The sequence below is a fragment of the Delphinapterus leucas genome, chromosome 19 (assembly GCF_059928025.1).
Source record: "Delphinapterus leucas isolate spDelLeu-1000000601 "Yukka" chromosome 19, BTC_Dleu_Yukka2, whole genome shotgun sequence".
Classification (NCBI taxonomy): Eukaryota; Metazoa; Chordata; class Mammalia; order Artiodactyla; family Monodontidae; genus Delphinapterus; species Delphinapterus leucas.
In genome coordinates, this window is record NC_143147.1 from 27795010 (window position 1) to 27810445 (window position 15436).

A 15436-nucleotide genomic window follows, 5' to 3' on the forward strand; every position below is an offset into this window, starting at 1 on the left:
TTTAAACTTCCTCTTCTATCTATATCACTTCCCAGATGATCTTATTAACTCTCATAGGGACTTCCCTGGAAATCCAGTGGTTAAGACTCTGTGCTCCCAGTGCAGGGGGCATGGGTTCAATCCCTGGTCAGGGAACTAAGATCCCACATGCAGCACGGCGCAGCCAAAAAAATTAAAAAATAAATTAAAAACTCTATAGCTTTAAGTCATCCACACACTGATGACTCCCAAATAAATATTTCCAGTCCAGACCTCAATCCTGAACTCCTGACACCTCTCCAAATTCTTACGCAACATGTCCACATGGACATCTAATCGGCATCGAAAACATAACATTCCCCAAGCTAAACTCTTGATTTATTTCCCCAAACCTGCTCTTCCCAGTCTTCTCCATCCCAAGAAATGGCATCTCTGCTTTTCCAGCTGCTCATGCAAAAACCCAAGAGACATCCTTGAATCATCTGTTTCTGTCACATTCTATGTGGAACATCAACAAATCCTACTGCTCCTTCTTTCTAAGTATACCCTGATCCAAATCTTTTTTCTTTTCTCACGTATATTACAACAGATTCCTAACCAGTCTCCTGCTTCTGCCCTTGCACCTCCCACCCTGCTCTGCAGTGTACTCCCCACACAACAACCACGGAGATCCTTCTGAAATATAAACCAAGTACTTGTTGCCCTCAGCAATGGTAAGGTAATTTGGACCAACCCTACTACCAAAAGCAACTAAAAATGCTGGATTAAAAACAAAACAGGGCTTCCCTGGTGGCGCAGTGGTTGAGAGTCCGCCTGTCAGTGCAGGGGACACAGGTTCATGCCCCGGTCCGGGAAGATCCCACGTGCCGCGGAGCGGCTGGGCCTGTAAGCCATGGCCTCTGAGCCTGCGCATCCGGAGCCTGTGCTCCGTAATGGGAGAGGCCACAACAGTGAGAGGCCCACGTATCGCAAAAAAAAAAAAAAAAAAAAAAAAAACCCTTAAAAACTCTGCAGAGCCATAAAACAGTAAAGAGCTACAAAAGTTTTCTTTCCAAAACTGAAAACAAAACAGGAACTCCAAGAGGTAAGTAGATAACTGTAACCACTCACCCTAAAGTCATCTGACAATTCAGACAAATCTGAATTTTGACCTCATAATGAGAGGGGGACAGAATTTAAAAAGCTCAAGCCTCATCCAAAGTAGAGAGTATAACAGTAAGACCCTCTTCACATTAAACTAGAACCTCAAAGGCTACGTACTCAGGGTACAAACCAGCAGCCCTCACATGGACTCGCAGTTAGAATTCACAACTGGTTATTCAAAAAAAACCTCAAGCTGTGGATTTAGTTTAAAGTTGTCCCTGAGCAGGGCTTCCCTGGTGGCACAGTGGTTAAGAATCTGCTTGCCAATGCAGGACACACGGGTTCGAGCCCTGGCCCGGGAAGATCCCACATGCCGCAGAGCAACTAAGCCCGTGCGCCCCAACTACCAAGCCTGTGCTCTAGAGCCTGTGAGCCACAACTACTGAACCCGTGTGCCACAACAACTGAAGTCCGTGTGCCTAGAGCCCGTGCTCCACAACAAGAGAAGCCACCACGAGAAGCCCATGCACCGCAATGAAGAGTAGCCCCCGCTCGCCCCAACTAGAGAAAGCCCGCACACAGCAACAAAGATCCAACACAGCCAAAAATAAATTAATTAATTTTAAAAATAAATAAATAAAATAAACACCAGAAGTAGACAAGACAAAACTTTAAATATTGTAATTACCAAACTGAACTATATGTTTAAAGAAATGAAAGGTAAGTTTGAAAAGATCTGCAGGGAACAGGAAGCCATAAAAAGTGACAAGGCAGATTTAAGAATGAACCAAATAGAACTTCTAAAAATAAGTAAAGACACCTATACATACACACACACATATATTAAAAATAAAGTATTTACAGATGAAATATAACATCTGAATTGGCTTCAAAATAATTCAGATTTGGGCAGGGGGAAGGAAAGAGTAGTATATACGGGGGATATAAGACTGGCCATATACTGAAAATTGATAAAGATGAGTGGCAGATACGTGGGAGTTCATTCACTATTCTATTCTACTCTTATATATGGTTAGAGTTTTCCATAATAGAATGTTTAAAATGAGTTAAGTCCAAAGTCAACAAGGTGCTACTCACTCTGAGTACATACATACTCAGACAATGTTATAATTGTCTTACCTCTCTGACCTCACCTTCTACTACTTTTTCCTCTTCCTCTGCTCCAGGCACACTGAAACACCCCAGCACACTTCTGCCTTGGGGCTTCTTCCACCCTTATTCCCTCTGCCTAGAACACTCTTCTTCCAAATATGCACATGGCTAGCACTAGAGACCCATTTAGCTCTCTAGTTTACTTTCTCATCACAATGATCTTCCCTTACTACCCTAAAATCATGCACATGCTCACATATACAGCTGCTCTAGCCTCTTCACAGCACTTATTAGCATTATTTGTCCACCATCTCTTTCAACTAGAAATGTAAGATTCTTAAAAAAAGAAATTCTGTTTTGTTTACTCTTCATTCCTAACACCTAGAACAGTGAATGGCTCCTGGTAAGTATCCAATTAATATATGCTGAATAAATAGACTGATGATGAATAGAAGTAACTAATGAAATCAGTGAAAGAATATCTGAAGATAACCAGGTATTCTAAAATCTATGTACTGTTAAAGTTTATATCATTTACTTTGTATCTGTTTCTGATTTATGCTTCATCTCCATGATTTCTACCATGAGGAGATCAATAGGATAACCCGGTCTTCTAATAGCCAAAACAGAATCCACCACAGCCTGGAAGAGAAATGAATGAGAACAGTAAATTATTTGGTCTACTAAAAGAAACCACTGGCCCTAGTAATCTATCACCAGACTAAGCAGATAAAGTGTTTCAGGCTCCAAAACACAAGGCAACGTCAGAAAGTGTCACTCTGTCATGCATACGAATGATAACCAGTGCCAATGGATACTTCAGAGCCTACAGGGACTTCAGAGATTATCAGGTCCAATCCCCTTATTTTACAGAGAAGGAAACTAAGGTGAGACTTTAAGAAGTTATGGTCTTAAAACAAGATCTAACAGGTAGTAGCAGAGTCAGGACTAGAAATCAAGTCTCTTTAACTGCCAAGCCTACTATACAAACACTACTCAAACTTTTCCACCAAAGGACACCTTAATGGAAAAGAAGGAAATGAAATCTAAGGAAAGAGTTCAAATTTGCTGGCTCTAACAACATGAAATTTTTAAGTCTTATGTTTTACCATGAAACTTTTCTACATCATGCCATAATATATACATGTTTGTTTTTTGTTGTTTTTTAATTTTCATTGGGGTACAGTTGATTTACAGTGTTCTGTTAGTTATACATGTTTGTTTCAATGTGAAAATAATGCTTTTCCTCCATAGTAAAGTAAAATTGACACTCCAGAAAGACATGTCTCATTTATTCTGCCAAATATCCCCAGGGATATGCAATTTGAGAAGCACAGCACCACACAGCCTATTGCTTAGCTCAGAAAGTAATATGAAAATAACTGACTACAGAAATTAAGTGCTATAGTATAATCATCCTCAAATAAAATAAAAGCAAAAAAATCTATATCTTAGAAAAGTTTACTGAGGTAACATGATTTTTGGTTTTGATGACTAATGGGGAATAATGACAAACCATTGGAAAATGAGAGTATTAGTGTTTCTATAACTCCAAAAGGGAATAGAGGCCCTAATCAGATAGCTTGAAGATTCTGGGCCACGTGATATATGTACTTTAACAGCAGAAAACACAACAGAGTCTTTATTTAGACTGCTCAGCAAGAAAATGTCTTAATTTCTTAATCCTAATCTGATTTCCCAAGTAGGTTTTCCTATTGGTAAGAATTGACCAGAAACAACTCAGGTATTTCAGTATTTATATTTCTCAAGGTAAATTAGTAAGATAGAATTTTTATTTCTATGTCAATGTCTTGTGAATTTGGTTGTTATGAACTCATCATTCCTGATAAACTAATATACTCAAGTTTCAAAAAATGCAAAGCTGAGGAACAATGATGATATCATCAAACTACAGCTACCTGATAAAAGCCTTCCCAAAATACCCAACTTTGTCCTGATATTATATATATATATTCTACCTTTAGAAGTAAACAAGTATACACTTCCCAGATGTGAATATTATCTATCAGATCAATCATGCTCATTAAAGTGGTAACCTTGGGCTTCCCGGGTGGCGCAGTGGTTGAGAGTCCGCCTGCCGACGCAGGGGATATGGGTTCGTGCCCCGGTCTGGGGGGATCCCACATGCCGCGGAGCAGCTGGGCCCGTAAGCCATGGCCGCTGAGCCTGCGCGTCCGGAGCCTGTGCTCCGCAATGCGAGAGGCCACAACAGTGAGAGGCCTGCGTACCGCAAAAAAAAAAAAAAAAAAGGTAACCTTAACTACAAGACACACTGCCAAAACAACGTTCCCAATCTCACATAATAATAAATAAATATAAATATATTTATCATTATTATTTATATTTTATATTAAATATAAATAATAAATATGGACCTCTAGGTTTAGGAGACCAGTGTGCATCACCCCAACAGCTTCCACAGGGGGTGATCCATAGGCAGCCAAGTCCCTCCCAACTTTCAAGTTAACTTAAAAGAAGGCTTAATGACACTTTTGAAAAATTACACATACTGTTCTGACCAATCAAATCTACTCTGTAAATAAGCCTATAAATGTCTGTCTTCTATATTTTGTTGTATGTTCAAAAGAACCACATGCCATAGCTAGCTGATTATCTTATAGGAAAAAGAAAAATACCACCATGTGTTAGGCTGTACTCATTCTGCAAAAGTTTAACCACATACCTCTGTTAACACATAAGCCAGCTGAGGATGAACTTTAGTTTGTAGAGATGTTCTAGCCACATCTAAGAGGATTTCTCTTTTCATCTCTTTTTAAATTTTAACTTGTTCCAAAACTTCAAGTGCCTTTATTTTTGCAACTTCAAATCCTTCAGCTATTATTCTAGGGTGCAGGCCCTAATACATCAACATAAAACTATAAATTATAAAGTAAGTTATCCAAAGTAAAAGTAACTATCCTTTCCTACTAATAGGTATGTCCAAAAAAATTAATTACCTATATCAATGCCACTAAATATAAGTGTATGTATGTAATTTGTAATCTTTCAGCGCTTCATATTTCAAACAATCTCAAACTTACAGAAAAACTGTTTACAATTTACAACAGTAGAAAAAAACTACAAAAGTTCTTTTTACGTCTGAAAACTATAACACACTGTTGTGTAGTGCTCTTCTGAATGGGCACAGAAGAGAAGACTCCCTGTAATGTAGAGGAAAAGAACCAGCATTGTTTGGAGAAAAACGACAGATAGGCAGCACCTTCACCAAATGTTCAAAGTTAACATCATAGAATGGGACAAACACATACCATGTGCCTCCAGATATGCTGCATTAAGACCAATACAGCACTTCCATGGCACTCCTGCCAAAGGTTCATAACCTGAGTCTGATAATGAGGAAACAGACAAATCCAAACTGAGGGACTTTCTTAAAAAAAAAACAGCCTATTCTCTAAAAGTTAGCAATGTCAGCAATGTCATGAAACACAAAAGATGGCTCGGGAACTATTCCAGCTTAAAGAAGACTAAAGGGGTATGACAACTGAATGGGACAAGTGATGAAATTTGAATAAAACCTGCAAATTAGATAAAAGTACTTATCAATGTGTTAATATTAATTTCCTGTTTCGATCACTATACTGTGGTTATATATGAGAATTCCCTGGTTTAAGAAACATACAATGAAATATTTAGATCATCACATCTGCAACTTATTCTTATACCATTAGAAAAAAATATGTATATTACTATATATATACACATTCCATATATATATATATTCATGAAAGAGAGAGAAATGTTATTCTTTGGAATATTCTTGCAACTTTTCTGTAGGTCTGACATAAAATTATTTTTTGAAAAAACGCTATTGTTTATTCTGAAAAATAATACATAAACTTATTGAAAGCTGGAACTAGTTCTAATTTATTCCCTTCCTCCATTCCTTTATGTCAGTCCTATAATAACTTTCAAAAGTTGACATTTATTGAGCATTTGTGCCAGGCACTATTCTAAGGAATTTACATGTATTATTTTCGTCCTCTCAACACTATGAAGTGGGTGTTTTTATCATTCCTGTTTCACAGATGAGGAAATTTAGGCTTAAAGGCTTAGATCACCAGGCTAATAAGAGCCAGAGCCAGGATTTAAACCCAAAAGGCCTGACGCCAGAGCCTGTGTTATTAACCATCTTCAAAACATTTCCTCAGCCTAGGACCTCACAACTTCTCACCTAGACTACTAGGAAAACCTTCAGTCTTGACTCCCTTAAAACTGTCCCCCAAATATTTAAAATGCCAATCTGACCATATCACTCATTCATATGTCAGTATGAACATTCTTCTTGGTTAGTATATTACATGCCTATTCACTACTGTCCGCATCACTTTAAACTCCACCAACACCAGACTGCTTGTAGCTCTGCACACACACCAGTTTGCTTCTTTTCTCTGTGCCTTTGCTCATGTTTTTCCTTCTGCCTGGAATGCCGTTCTCCGCACCCCTCACTCTTTCATCAGGCTCACTCCTTCTAATCCTAAAGATTCAGCCCAGGCCTATTTCCTCCAGAAAGTGCTTCCTGACTACCTCAGGCTAGTTTAGGATACCCCTCCATCCTCAGTGTTTCTATCCCATCCTGTGCCTAGCTCTGTCACTGCACTGTCACACAGTTTCATAACCATGTCAATGTCTGTTGGCAGCTCCCCTCCCCTAGTTTCTTCCTTCCTAGCCCAACCCTAATTTTGTTTAGGTATCTCTCTTCCTCAGTGCTTCAGAGGAAGCTGACCCTATCCCTAGCTCAAGGGGCGGATCCTAATTAGATTAAGTCAATTTCCCAAAAAACTGTCACTGGTTTGGGATGGAATAAGACCAATGTTGGCCCAATCATATAAAGGAAGGACTTTTATTCTATGGCTGGGTGAATGGTTTTCTCTTGCCCTCTCCTGCTGAGTGTTAGTAAGGAGAAGAGGCAGCCCTGATTTCTCCTGACAGTCTTTCATCCAGGATGGGAATAAGCCTATGATGAAACAGCATTACAAGTGGAAGAGCTAAGAGACAGAAAGGATCTGGGTACTTGATGACCGAATGAATTTTTTAATCAACTAACCCTAGAAGCCTGTTTTATTGCTATATTTCCTGTTATGGGAGATAATTTTTTTTATTGTTTAAGTGACTTTTAGTCAAGTTTCCACTGCTTACAGCTAAAAGCGTCTTGAGATAAGTTGCAGGTACTGAATTAATAGACAGATCCCAATACTAAATGAAACACAAAGTGATCCTTTTAGCACTTTGAAAGGACAGGTTATGCTTTGCTAAAATGGTCCTTGAAAGAGCAAAAATTCAACTGCTTAATTAGAAAAGACAGATAAGTAACGCAAAGAAAACAATACAAATTGAACAAAGGCATGGAGGTAGAAATGTATGTAATGATTTCAGAGGCCAGTGAATGAAGGAGTCTGGCTAGAGAAGACTGTTTATAAAGGGAAATAAAACTAGAAAAGTAGGTAAATTCACAGTGTGGAAAACCTTCATTAATTTTTCTCTAGTTATTTTTTAAAAGGTGCATAATTTGGTTTCAACTTTCTCAGTGATGTTTTCTTTCTTAGGCCATTAGTCATGGGTACATGGCTAATTTTTTAACTTTTATATATATCTCAAATATTTCATTTTTTAAAAAGGTATATAATTTCAATAAAAGGCATTATTTTGACTAAAAATTTCATTATTATTTCCATTTATAATTGTCCAAAAACATCTTGATGAAAATTAACTTTTTCCCTCTAAAATTAAACCATTTTACTAGCAAAAAAATAAATAACTTTTTATTCAAAATAAAGTACCACATGAATGTGCATTCTATGAAATTCTAATATCTCAGAAATGTAAAGGTCAGCTTGTTTTAGTAACTCTCCGATAATTAGGACATTTGAAGTAGTACCATCTCCTGTAATGTCATCCTGGGCTGTTGCTACTTTTGCTATCAAGGACGCTGTTGGGTGTTGAATTTGTTGAAAAAAGCAAGCAAAAGATTAAAAAAGAGAGAGAATGAGATAAAGAAATAGTCCACCAAAAACAAGATAACCTAAGGGTCAACAGTAAAATTAAGAAATGAAATAAGCTTCATTCTATAAGTTCACAAGTTTTATATTATCATACATAATAAATGTCAAAACGAAAAGTTAAAACCTGAGAACTAATGAGGTTTGAACATTTTATAAAAGAGTCTCTGCTTCGAATGCAATGACATTTCCAAAATAAGATTAAATCCTTCAATCTTGAAGATGAATGTATGTACTAAACTTGCAAAGGATTTTTTCCCCATGATTACAAAGAACATAATGCATTGACTTTAAAAAATGTAAGTAATTTGGAAGTATCCCTAAGTTATTATTTGCACTACACAAAGATTTGAAAACAAGCCAACAGACTTTTTTTTTTTCCTAAGGTTTAAACCAACAAGCATATCTCATGACTGCAGTATTTAGCTGATGGCCTTGGTTTAAGGATATACAAATTGTACTATGTTCTCAGCTAAGGCTAATTAAGGTTTATTAAGTCAGCAACATCAGCTCACCATCTCATGGAGCAGTACATTGCCATCTTTGGTGAGTTTCATGTCTCCTGCACCAGAAACAAGCCTGTTCAGAAAACAGTGTTATAAACTTCATATAGCAAGAGCCAAACAAGACACTCCCAGTGTTAGCCACTCCACTATCCTTAATATAAGTAACTGGGTGTGGAAAACTTCCATTATACCATGGGGGATACCACAGTAACTACCACAGAATCACTTCTCCCCAGATGGACTGCTATGGTGATTTCATTCCAAACAGCACATTTACAAGTTTAAGGACAAGAGCAGTCCATGAGTTATGAACAGTGGTTTGGTACCTGGAAGAGTACTTGGAAGTCTACAAACCACAAATTCGTGAACTTTCTGCAGGTTTCTTTTTTTGTGAAATGTTACCATTCATTCACTCAACTAATGTTTTCCCTCACCCCTCACATTTATTAGATCAAGTTCTGTCAATTCTACAACCTAAATGTCTCTTGAATCTACCCACTCCTCCCCATCTCCACTGCCATCATCTCTAGTCTGGACTACTTAGCATCTTGATATGTCTGAATTTGAATTTACCCTCCACACTGCATTTATCTTTCTAAAAGGCAATGTGATTCAGTCAGTTCCCTCACCAAAAATCCTTCCATGATTTTCATGTTCTCCATCACCTTCAAGATAATATCCAAACTATATAGCAATGACATAAGTTACCTTTCCCAATGTGGGTAATGTCTATTTCTTCTACCTCTTCTATCAAATGAGATCTTGTGGGCAAACCTTGGGGTTCCCTTACTACATCATGTTTGCTTTCGTTTCTGTTGGATTTACACCATTGAGCTTCTCTTGTTCCTGAAGTTACCCTATCTAGAAGTCCTTTACTCCCTTCTCCAACTGGAGAACTCTGATTCGTTTTTCAAGACTGATGAAAAATCCTCTGTTATTGAGAAGCTTTCCCTTCTCCCTTCTGCCATCAGTTATTAGTCCCTTTCCTCAGTATAATGGTATATATATAATTAGCACATTCATCTCTACCAGAACTCCTTAAGAATAGAAACTGTATCTTGGTCATCTCTGTGTTCCCAGCATCCCAGTCAGTACATACTCAGTGCCCTCTTTTACTGTTAATATTAATTACTTTGCTCATTCCTCTGAGACTGTACCTCTCTCCTCTTACACCTCTTTGCCCTCACTAGTCTCTTTCCCTCTCTTCTAAAGAAAATAATAGTCCTAAGTAAATATATGCTGAAAGAGCGTTCAACTTGCCTAGGGACGCATAGCTAAAGCGGTCCTTGAATTTGAACCCAAGCCTGCCAGATTCCAAAGCCCGTGCCGTCTCCACAACACACTGCCAAGCAAAACCCAAACTCTTAAACAGCAGGGGAGCTAGATGGCTTATGTTTCATATATGACACTAAATGAACTGACTTTCTACTTGCATATGAACCTTAACGAGAAGTTGGGGGGCAGGGAGGAGTCACAGTGAGCCCTTTTTTCGGGTAGCATTTCTCCTCCTCTCCCACCAGACTAGAAATGAGCTCAGGGCAGGAATGAGAACGAGGGAAAGCAGGCCCACAAGTGCGTCCACATCGCTCCCAACTCTTTGTGGAACGTCTGCCTCACAGCGCGCCCCGACACCCAACAAACCCCGACGCCCTAACCGCCGCTCCAACCGCCGTCTCACATTTTCATGGTTCCCTTAGGACCCAAGTTGGTCCGCAGCACATCCTGCAGCCCTCGGGCGGCGCATATATTGAGTGCCAAAGCCGCCTGGGCCTGCGCCACCTCAGCCTTGGAGTTTATGGCTTTTACCTCAGCCCTGGGCAGACAGTAGGAAGAGTCCCCGCCCCGTAAGGCGGCCTCAGCTGCTATTCTGAGGGAAATCCTGGCGCTACGGCTCACGCTCCTGAGCCTCAGCCAATCCGCGCCCGGACAGGAAGTAACGTCATCAGGCGTCGGCGGGACGGAAGCCAGAATCGCCTCGGGTCAGGTCGCAAAGATGGCGTCTTCTGCCTCCGCTCGGCCTGAGGCGGGGAAACGAGTGGTTAATCAGGACGAACTGCGGCGGTTGATGAAGGAGAAGCAGCGTCTGAGCACCAACCGTAAACGGATAGAATCTCCATTCGCGAAGTACAACCGCTTGGGGCAGCTGAGTTGTGCCCTGTGTAACACCCCGGTTAAGAGCGAGCTCCTGTGGCAGACTCACGTCCTGGGAAAGCAGCACCGAGAGAAAGTGGCCGAGCTGAAAGGCGCGAAGGAAGCCACCCAGGGACCGTCCGCCAGCGCAGTGCCTCAGTCCGCCAGCACAGTGCCTCAGTCCGCCAAGAGGAAGGCGCCGGACGCAGAGAGCCAAGACGCCAAAAGAGCGAAGGCCTCCCTGGTGTCTCAAGTACAGCCCTCCACTTCCGCTTTGCCCACCAACTTTGACAAAACCGGAAAGGAGTCCACTAGGGCGACCCTCAGTAAGGCTTCGGGACTCGGTTTACTCCCTGATTATGAAGATGAGGAAGAGGAGGAGGAGAAAGAGGAGGGAGGAGGAGGAGAAGGGAAAAGAGGGGATGTCTGTAAGCATCCGGCCAACGCACAGGGCAAGGAACACTCACTTTCCTCCGCGCGGGAGGCAACCGGTAGTAGGCTGCCAAGCGATTTCTCGGACACAAATCCTCCCAAGGCCCCTTTAATTCCTCATTCAGGGTCAATTGAGAAAGCAGAAATACATGAAAAAGTGGTGGAAAGGAGAGAAAACACCGCGGAAGCATTACCGGAAGGGTTTTTTGATGACCCTGAGATAGATGCGAGGGTACGAAAGGTTGATGCCCCAAAGGATCAGATGGACAAAGAATGGGACGAATTTCAAAAAGCCATGAGACAGGTCAACACTATTTCCGAAGCCATAGTTGCCGAAGAGGATGAGGAGGGACGCTTGGACCGGCAGATTGGGGAGATCGATGAGCAGATAGAGTGTTACCGTCGGGTGGAAAAGCTGCGGAATCGCCAGGATGAGATAAAAAATAAGCTTAAAGAGGTTCTGACCATAAAAGAACTGCAGAAAAAGGAAGAGGAGAATGTTGACAGCGATGATGAGGTAGAACTACAGGATTTGTTGTCCCAGGATTGGAGGGTGAAAGGGACTTTGTTATAGGGTTTCAAAGACCCAAGAGTTCTACATCCTCTACGACTGTATAAAAAGTTCCACCTCTCAATACGATATCGTTTACTCCATGCCTAGAGATTTGGTAACTTGACTGGGTTGTCGAGATACAATGAGCCTGTGAAGATACCGCTTTGGAAAATTGGTGTAAAATATTTTTGAGGTAAAGGTGTTTTTGAAGTTTTCGAAGTATTACACTCAAATGCCCACTTTTTCACACACTTATAGATCCAAAGTTTGGGTTGTAAAAGCTGTAAGCTGTAAATATTGTACATATTAAATATATATTTACTTAAAAATTATGTTTTGAAAGTTATAAGTTAATAGAAGTCAGACCAACAGACAAACTTTTAGATGAAAACCAAGTGTGGCACTTAGAATGTATATGGCTTTTTCTTTTCTGACTCCTAAATCAAACTCAAGAGGGTTGTCGCCGGGAGGGGGGTTGTTTTGTTGTTGTTTTTAAGAACACTACTCATATAAGTCATTCAGGGCTAATCAGATCTCTGTTTCAAAACCGTGTTCCAGGAGAGTATGGTGAAAAATATATGCCAAGTATGACCAACCTCCTTAATCCAAAGTTTCTCTTGATTAAACCAGTGATTCTCGGAGGTAGGTGCACAGGAAGATCTCATACAAAGATTTTTCAAAAGTGTATGTGGATCATCTAGGAAGCTTTTTAAAAAATTCATGTGCTTGTGCCCTACCATTGGAGAGATTCAGTAAATCTGGAGTGAGGCTCAGACACCTGTATTAGTTTTGATGGCTTCCCAGGTTATTCTGTGGGAATGCCCTGGTGGTCCAGTGGTTGGGACTCCGCGCTTCCACTGCAGGTGGCGCGGGTTCTACACCTGGTCGAACTAAGATTCCCGCAAGCCGCGAGGCACGGCCAAAAAATGAAAGATTCCCAGGTTATTCTAGTAAGGCCAAAATTGGAGCACCACTGCCCTAAATCCAGAACCTATTTATAAGTTTCCAGGCTTTGTTTTTTCTTTAAATGACACATTCCGTAAGTTTACTGTCTGCTGCATAAAAGAAATGCTACCTTTTATTTATATCCCATCTAATCTTAAATTTTATTGTTACATATTATAAATTAGGGGTCAGAGTTAACAGGGTCTATCAGTTGTAGGAAGGAGGTATAAGTTGTTTCTCTAGCGGTAACAGTTAGCCTGTGCTGATCATCAATAGTTTAAATCAGTCCTTCTCCCTTTGGAGATAGAGGTATTCAAATAGGAAAAAGGAATTAGCAGTGTTCCGGGGATAGAAATGCATACAGCACATTCAAATAAAAGTGAGTAGTAATAATAATACCTAAGACTTTCTTATAAGCCAGGCAGAGTTCTAAGTGTTTTACATAAGCTCAATCTAGTTTCCCTAAAGCTCAGGTTTTAAGCCCGGGGATAAGGTATAAAAAAGCCTTGAGTGTTAAAAGAATTCTTCCTGTAGGCAATGTGGGCAAAATGGAAGTTTTTGAGCAGAGAGTCATATCTGCAAGAAATATTATGGAAGATTATTTCAGTTGCAGTATATAGAACGGAATGAACATGGGTAGCGGGTAGGAAGCTGGGAGAATACTTGGAAACTAGATTTTAAAAGCAAGGCAACTAAGACTGTAATTAGGTATGTATTGAGAGAAAAGTAATAGTATTGAAAGAATTTCACAGGAAGGGCTAACATTGACTAGAAGTGAAGAAAAACAGGAGATATATAGATGGAATTCAGGGGTGTTGGGTTTTTCTAGTGTGGGTGCCTAAAAGAAGTTACCTAACGCTTATGGAGCATATTAATTGTCCTGCGGCCTTTGGCAGAAAGGCTTTGCTTTTATGAGCTGTCCAGTGGATCTGTGATAGCAAATTCAGTTTGATAATAATAAGTTTATCATCTTATTATTTCAGGATGTGAGAAAGTACAAGGGGGGTCTTGAATGGTGTGCCAACTTCTACATGGGCCTAAGAGGCTAAGCTAATGATCTAGAGGAGCACTGAATATTAAAAATATAATTCAAGCCACATACGTATATTAAATTTTCTAGTAGCCACATGAAAAAGTAAAAAGAATGTGAAATTAGTTTTATTTTATTTAATCCAATATATCCAAAATATTCCATTAAATTTCAATATGTAATCAATATTTAAGTATTATTAATGAAATATTTTACATTTTGGGGGTTCCTGTAGAAATGTATTTTGAAATCTGGTTGTATCTAATACATCTCAATTTGGACTGGCCGTATTTCAAGTACTCACTAGCTATATGTGACTAACGGCTACCATAAAGGACATCTCAGGTTTAAAGAGAGAGGTATTAGAACTTCCCTCGTGGTCCAGTGGTTAAGACTCAACGCTCCCAATGCAGGGGGCATGGGTTCGATCCCTGGTCGAGGAACTAAAATCCCACATGCTGCACGACACAGTCAAAAAATAAAGAGAAAGGTATCCAAGTGGAAAAATACATGATCAGGAGGTAGTGAGCAGCCCAGTTTAACTGGAGCAGAGTGTTTATTCCTGACAACAGTGGGAGTTATCACTGAAAAGGTAGGTTACGAACCGTTGTGGAGGGCCTTGAATGCCATGCTCTAAGTTAGAGTCGGAACTTTCACTAAGAGTTGAGTATCCTTGAGGTTGTTGAGTCCTTTACTGTAACACAGTTAAAGGATGAGCTTAAGGAATGCCAGGCATATAAACCCCCAGTGGGTTTTTAGGAGGACCCAAAAGCTCTCAAAATCTCCCAATGCTCTGTATCCCAGAGCATGAGTGATGGGTCCCTGATCAAAATCAAGTGAAACCTTGTTGTATCTGAGATTGATGTAGATAGCTACACAGGCTGTTGAATCCTTCTTGTTCCTCCGTGCCTTAGAGAGCTCCTTTGTACCTCTTAGAGCTGTGGGAAATAGGTTTCAACATTAGACTGCAAGTACCACCAGTGTTTCCAAATTGTAAGAATTGGTCCCAGGGATTTCTTCCTGTCACTTGTTCTGTTTTTAGAGAACCCCCCTACACACAATTCAGCCAACATTTACAGGCATACCTCAAAGGTATTGCAGGTTCCATTCCAGACCACCACAATAAAGTGAATATTGCAATAAAGCAAGCCACACAAATTCTTTGGTTTCCCAGTGCATAGAAAACTTATGTTTACACTATATTTTAGTCTATTAAGTGTGTAATAGCATTATGTCTTAAAAAAAGTATACCTTAATTTAAAAATTCTTGTATAGAAAATGCTTACCATCATCTGAGCCTTCAGTGATCATAGTAGTAACATCAAAGATCACTGATCATAGATGACCATAACAAATATGATAATAGGGGGAAAAGTTTGAAATATTGTGAGAATTATCAAAATGTGACAGAGACACGAAATGAGCAAATGCTGTTGGAAAAATGGCACCAATAGAGTAGCTCAACGCAGAGTTGCCACAAACCTTCAGTTTGTAAAAACAAATGTAGCACTATGAAGTGCAATAAAATGAGGTATGCCTATGTGTTAGAATTATTGTAAATACTACAAAGGCATGAGGTATGCCTATGTGTTAGAATTATTGTAAATACTACAAAAAGTAATTATGT

The 15436-nt window shown here is 39.8% G+C and overlaps 2 protein-coding genes across 2 annotated transcripts in view; one reads left to right on the forward strand and one right to left on the reverse strand.

Moving 5' to 3' along the window:
- The window catches only part of CCT6B (chaperonin containing TCP1 subunit 6B), a gene marked incomplete at its 5' end in the record, with an annotated part of 29481 nt that extends 18782 nt beyond the window's left edge, over nucleotides 1-10699 (reverse strand). The window contains 5 exon segments of the mRNA XM_089901792.1: nucleotides 2714-2817; nucleotides 4880-5055; nucleotides 8030-8162; nucleotides 8729-8792; nucleotides 10398-10699. Of these exon segments, the coding sequence (XP_089757918.1) occupies nucleotides 2714-2817; nucleotides 4880-5055; nucleotides 8030-8162; nucleotides 8729-8792; nucleotides 10398-10699 (779 nt within the window).
- ZNF830 (zinc finger protein 830) lies at nucleotides 10668-12163 on the forward strand. Its single transcript, XM_022566399.3, has one exon. The coding sequence runs from the start codon at nucleotides 10713-10715 to the stop codon at nucleotides 11853-11855; it is 1143 nt and encodes a 380-aa protein (XP_022422107.1). The 5' UTR covers nucleotides 10668-10712; the 3' UTR covers nucleotides 11856-12163.
- Nucleotides 12164-15436: the final 3273 nt, after the last annotated feature.

Coding starts and splice junctions, on each gene's coding strand:
- ZNF830 (XM_022566399.3), top strand. CDS start 10,713: ATGGCGTCTTCTGCCTCCGCTCGGCCTGAGGCGGGGAAACGAGTGGTT.